Below are 6,229 nucleotides of genomic sequence, written 5' to 3' on the forward strand. Positions count from 1 at the left end.
TAGAAAAAAGTTTATAGAAGGTTGCAACCTTAAAATGTAGAATTACATATACACATCAAAAAATCCATCTAAAAAGGTTGTTCTAATGTTGGAAAACCCTCCAATAGATCATATGGACATCGAGATACTTGAATATAAAAAATAAAAAAAAACATTTTGAGTACCATAAACAGTGCATCTTGCGACACATTATCTAGACCTCTATTTTCAAGATTTTTATATGTTTATAGATCTACTTGATTTTAACTATTTTTGGAGCTTAAAATTTTATAATTAGATATGAAAATAGTTTTCCAGATAATCCTAAAAAAATTTTAGAGCCAATTGCATATTATGATAAAATTTGGAGGTGTACCTTAATTGGATTGTTTAAGGTTGCCACTTTATAAAAACTACACCTTTATTTATAAAGTTTAAAGCTTAAAAAATAGTGTAGATCAACATATCTATGAAAATCTTGAAAATTGACGGTCCAAAAGTTCGTGACAAAATACTCTATTTTCAAAACTTGAAATCCATGTTTTTCTCATTTACATACATCTTGATGTCAAGATGATCAATTTGAGGATATTTGAACATCAAAACCTTTTCTAGTGAAATTTTTGTGGTGGGCTATAATTTGATTGTTTAGAGCCTCGGCTCTATATAAACTTTTCCCTTTAACTACTCATTATATATTTGATGTGTAAAATATTTTTTAAATAATATTTTCTTGCAATAACCCTTTAACGTAATTTTTACAATGTATGGTTGAGATTGAAATTTGATCTCATATCTATGAATTTTTATCACTCGTTGGCTCTGTCGTGTACTAATCCCATTTGCCATTACCCAAGCTTGTTATCACTGTTGCACCAAGGCCGCTTGCCTACACATAATCATGCCCTCTCTCTCTCTCTCTCCAAATGATCATGCTCTCTCTCTCTAGGGATAATACTGGGTTAGGATTCTTCGAGAAATTGGGATACTCTCTCCCTCAATTGAAAAATTTATCATAAAATATTGCTAAAATGTCAAACCACCCAATAATTGTTGGAGTAAGTCAAATGAATGATTTATCAATAAAGTGGTTGTCAAACCACCCAACAAAAAGGGTTAGGGCTTTATTGATGGTTTATAATTTTCTCCAAAAAGTAGTGAAATGAAAAAAATATAAGTTTCAACTTTCCTCTCAAATGGGTGAAAACTACAGTACATGAGAAACTCTGAGAGTTTCCCCAATTTTACTGTTCTCGAATAACTTTCCCCTAATGAGGATCGTTTGCTCCCTCTCATATTCAAGGCCAAAATTGCAAGCTTTCTGACTCTCTCCCATATTTGCTCTCTCCCTCTCTCTCTCTCTCTCTAATTTCTTGGAGGATAAAGCTTTCTTTTCCTTCGGATACAAAGTTGAATAAAACCCATTATCATTTCACAAACCGAATTGCAGAGTACAAAGCAAAACTTTTTAACTTTCAAACACAACCCAACAAACTTATAGATGACGATCACAACATTCTAACTACAGTGGGTAAATTGATAGCAACTGCTGTTTTCTTTTTCTTCTTTTCTTTTGCATTGTTTCTAAGAACTGTTGCTACCATCGCTTTCAGTAGAGTCTGCCTTGGATTGGATTATAACCCGAGCACCAGAAGGAAGCCTGTAATTGTTGCAAAACTCAAATCAGTAAAATTTGAGCAGTGAGAAAGTATAAGAGCAAGTAGATGAGAGAGTGGCATTACGAAAATTCACATTTTTAATAGGAAGGAAGAAGAGAGAGAGATGTAGCAAAATAATACAGAAGTTCAGAACATACACAAACAATCGGATGACCAGAGAGATAGAGAGCTGTTAAGTGATTCCAATTTTAGGGGAGCAAGATAAAAGAGCAGAAAACCAACTTCCCCACAAAAAGAAAATACAAAAGCACACAGATTGGAGAGAGAGAGAGATGTTACAGCCTTGCAACAATTCAAATTTGGGCTAGCATGAAAGTATGTATGCAAATTAACGTAAGAAAGAATGACAGCAAACAAAGCTGCATCATTAATGAGAGAGACAGAATCATGTGAGAAAGAGAGAGAGAAGAGTTCTTAACTTTCTTCGATCTTTATGATCTTCTCACTGTCATGATCCCTGAAGGAGTGGAATCTCTGAGAAGCGCCCTTCTCACTGTCATGATCCCTGCAGGAGTGGAACCTCTGAGAAGCGCCGAGGATCCGTTTGCTGCTGCTGAGGGGTGATTGTTGCTGTTGGTGGGCAGTAGATTTCCTGTGAGCATCAGCGAGTGGCGATCTTTGAGGAGGCTCACCGCTCTTCGGCTGCTTCTTTGTCGTTCGAGGGATGCATTTTGCAGTTACTGTATCAGAATCCTTTTCTTTCTCCTCATTTGTTGTATCCATCTTGGAGCCCCTGCAACTTCCTTTCATCATTAACGCACAGTAAAATTTAAAGAGAAAGTGAGGGATTTTCAACACCGGCCAAAAATCAGGTACCCCATTGAGGATGACAAATTAAAACAAAAAATGTTCTCCTGGACTCGCAGCCAAATTTCCCATAAACATAAAGAGAGCCATTAGCATAGAACTCACATCTAAGGCAAGCTAAGCAAAGAAAGAATCAGTTTCCAAGCAGTGGCAGAAACTTAAAAGCAACTATTTAAAGGAACACCGAAGATTATAAAGACCAAACCAAAGAAACGAAAGTTGTTTCTTGAGTAAAGCAGTAGAAGTTTTGAACCAAATATTCTGGGGACATAATAAAGAACCACACTAATTTCCCCCATACTTCTTCAATAAACAAAGGTAAAGAAAGATGATAGAGAGATTCAAGGGCAATAGATAAACCGGAGCAATTCATAGGACATAATTGATTGGTAAGAAAATAGGCTCGAAAGATAAGAGCAATCTTGGGAGATAGATAGTCTCAATGCAAATAAACAAAATAACAAATTGAGAGCAATCAATTGTTGAGGAAAAAAATTTGAAAAAGAGAGGAAACCAAAGACCAAAAAAAAAAAGAACAAAGATTACCTATCTGCATTGCAAGAAGAAGACCTCTTTAAAGTGGGCACCCCTTCCCCCACCTGCTTCTTCTTGGTCTCAATCAAGCTCCCACTAAAATACTCTTTATCCTCCAATCTCAACCCCACAAACCTGGGGTTACTTTCATAAAGACAATCCAACTCCCCCATCATCATACTCGACTTCGAAACCAATCTTGGCTTCATCATCAAACCCCCAAAACTGCCATGCCCCCCCTCCTTAACAGCAATTGAACCACATGATATCAATTGCATCAGAACATTTGAACCCTTCGACCTATAAACCCCTCCTTCTCTCTCTTCTTCGTCCTCCATTATTCGAAAACTCCCATTCATTTTCTTACAATCAGCTTTGATTAGAGATTCTAAGGTTTCAGCTTTTCTTCCACCTGAGGAAGAGGCGCTCGAGCTCGAAGGAGGTGGAGGCGACGCCTCATCCCCGCTCCCTTCATTTAGGGCCTCTTCAGTGGAGACCCCACGGACGGCATGGGATCCTCGGTCCTCGGTCTGCGTGGCAGCATCAGTGGCAGGTGTGGGGCCTGCATAGGCAGTTGAATGGGCCTTGTAGACTTTGTATTCAGAGGAGTTCTCGGTGATGGAGTTTGGGGAGGTTCCTGCAGAGCTTAGGTGGTCGTTTTCGGTGGTTGTCTTGGGTTTCTCAGTGATTGAAGAAGAGGAGGCCTCTTGGCAAAGGAGAAGTTGTTGTTGCTTAGGAGAAGCCTGAAGCTGTGGTTGTTGTTGTAGTTTGATGGGTTGGTATCGATCTGCAATGAAAGGTTAGGGATGTCACATCCATGGCTTCTTTAAAAGAGAGACATTGGGAAATTTTTCTTTTTACATTCAGTCATGGCTTCTCAAAGGACTTGAACTGAAGCAGGTATTTTCTTTTAGTTTGAAAGTCTGGAATAGCTTCTTCAAAGGACTTCAAATACGATGTTTGCCATGGCTTTTTCAAAGAAGAGACCAGGACTATGGTAGTGTTTTGTTTTTCTTGGTTACATTCTCCAACTGCTCCTTCCACGAAGAGGAACCAAACAAAGATCTTGGGTCTCCCCCTTCTGATATTTAAGTTTTTACTCACTTCCTTGAAGAAGTGACCTAAGTTTGTTACAGTGTCATGGCTGCTTCAAAGCAGGACCTGAACTAAGACCTTTTGATCCTTGTTACATTTTCTGACAGCTTCTATCAATTTTCAAGAGGAACCTGGACTAAGATTTTGCATTCTGTTTACGTTAACATTATAAAAAAAAAAAAAAGATTTTGTATTTTGTTTTATCTTAATTAGAGCGTCATTTTCTGCAATTGCTTATTCAAAGAAGAGAGCCCCAGAAATTTACTTTTCTTTCCCTTTTTCTGTCACAATCTTCCATATGCCCTTGTAAGGACTTGAACTACTATTTTCTATTTCTGATATTATTCAAATAAGGACCTGAACAGAGAGTTGGGCATTTTGTTAGTCACATTTGCCATGGCTTTCTTCGAAGAGAGACCTGAACCGAGATCTTGGGTTTTGTTTAGTTTTTAAAGTTGAATTCTTCCATTGCATTTTCAAAGAAGAGACCTGAACTTTTTTTTGTCTTGTGACAATTTGCCATGATTTCTTCAAGGAAGGACTTGAGCTAAGATTTTTTTTTTTTTTTATTCCGGCTTGCATTTTTTGTCAAAGTTTATGGATTACCTGGAGATGGTTCATCTAGTAGCTCTGAGCCTTTGAGGACATATTCATTTCCATTAACAGGGTGGATCAGGTCATCTTCAGATAGATCATGCCATACAAAACCACTCTTGTAGCTTCTGCAACACAGACAAGGAACTTTTTATTAGAAATTTTTTCAACTTAAACCAGAACGAATTCGTATCAGTATATTTGTAGTTTCTAAAACAGAATTCAGTTGTTTCTAATAGCAAAATCTGGGCCAAAACAGGATGAATTCAAACATTTTTTTTTGAGGTTGGGGGTGGGGAGTTACCTTTTGCAGGACCAGGAGTACATTGCAGGCATGCCTCTACCTCTATGAGCATTGAGCCTGCTAATAAAATCTGCAGAGAAAACAGTAAGAAATCTACGAACCAATCGACCATTCCAAACAAGTGATTTCAAAGCTCTCTCTCTTATACCTCTGAGATAAAGGCCTCGAGGGGACGCGAGAGGGACTTCGATGAAATGGGGGTGCTCAAGATGCCTGTTTCTGCACAAGTAGTACACTACTGCCACTTTCCTCTGCTGCTGCTGCTTCTGGTGTTGTGTATTTTCAGACCATGGTCTACCCCTCTCTGGACTCACCTGCCTGAACTTCTTCATTCCAATCTCCATTTCCTCTCTCTCTCTCAAATCACTCCTGCCTATCTTTCAGTCCAATCTCCATTCTCTCTTCCACCTGCCTGAAACCCATTCCAATGTCCATTTCTTTCTCAAACCTGAAAATCACAATTGCATACATTTCTTCATTCCAATCCCCACTTCCCCCTCTATAACTCCATCCAGATCTGCACGTATCTGCTCTTCTTTTTGGTGAATCTCTTGAAAATGCGATAGAACAGAGAATACCGAAAACCTAGAGAAGAGGTCGGGGACCAGAATGGAGAAATGGGTTCCTCTACGGTTAATCTCTCTCTATCTCCAGATACAGTCAAAATCTCTCTCTGCAGAGTAAGAGGGAATGAATACAATAAATAGCTTTTATTATTCCCACTTTTTCAGATATAAATTGAAAAAGTGGAAGAGAGAGGCGAAAACGAAAGATAAAGGAAGAGCAGAGAGTAGAGAGAGAAAACCTAGCTGTGATCAGTCTCCTGGTAAATGGACTTTCTGTTTTTTACTGCACTGTTTATTACCTTGCTCCAAACTACCATTAACAAAGTATGAAATCCCACCATTTTACCTTCTTTTTCCCCACCCGTACATGGTAGGGAAACTTTCAACTCCGAGGCCTTGATTTTGAAGTTTGATCTCGAAAGAAGCAACGAGTCAAGCTGGTCATCCCCTATTCCGGTTTCAACACTCCGCACGCCGCGACCCGCTGAAATTTGAAAGGGCGGGCTTTGCAATTTGGGAGTACACTGTGCACTGTTCGATTGCCGCGGACCTGGCCCATGAACCAGGCCATGGCCCGAGTACAAATAACCCTGAACCGATTTGGGTAACCAGGCAAGTCCTTGCTGGGCTTAAAAAAGTTAAAAAAAAATCTAAAAAACACTCAAAAAATA

The 6,229-nt window shown here is 38.8% G+C and overlaps 1 protein-coding gene across 1 annotated transcript; it reads right to left on the reverse strand.

The window, feature by feature from the left end:
• Positions 1 to 1,531: 1,531 nt before the first annotated feature.
• LOC18429934 (UPSTREAM OF FLC protein (DUF966)) lies at positions 1,532 to 5,671 on the reverse strand. The gene is made up of 6 exons (XM_088870842.1): positions 5,141 to 5,671; positions 4,993 to 5,062; positions 4,701 to 4,816; positions 3,012 to 3,786; positions 2,079 to 2,391; positions 1,532 to 1,641 (listed from the first exon to the last, which is right to left on the reverse strand). The coding sequence occupies exons 1-6, from the start codon at positions 5,334 to 5,336 to the stop codon at positions 1,564 to 1,566; spliced, it is 1,548 nt and encodes a 515-aa protein (XP_088726968.1). The 5' UTR covers positions 5,337 to 5,671; the 3' UTR covers positions 1,532 to 1,563.
• Positions 5,672 to 6,229: the final 558 nt, after the last annotated feature.

This window comes from Amborella trichopoda, chromosome 6 (genome assembly GCF_054954075.1).
Source record: "Amborella trichopoda isolate Santa Cruz 75 chromosome 6, AtrichopodaSantaCruz75HAP2 v2.0, whole genome shotgun sequence".
Classification (NCBI taxonomy): domain Eukaryota; kingdom Viridiplantae; phylum Streptophyta; class Magnoliopsida; order Amborellales; family Amborellaceae; genus Amborella; species Amborella trichopoda.

What these genes read in the sequence shown, in the direction of transcription:
- LOC18429934 (XM_088870842.1), bottom strand. Translation starts at nt 5,336, where the DNA reads ATGGAGATTGGAATGAAGAAGTTCAGGCAGGTGAGTCCAGAGAGGGGT. An exon ending in TACTCCTGGTCCTGCAAAAG is followed by an intron (nt 4,817 to 4,992) that starts GTAACTCCCCAC and finishes TCTGTGTTGCAG; the next exon opens with AAGCTACAAGAGTGGTTTTG. An exon ending in AGATCATAAAGATCGAAGAA is followed by an intron (nt 1,642 to 2,078) that starts AGTTAAGAACTC and finishes TGCAACAATTAC; the next exon opens with AGGCTTCCTTCTGGTGCTCG.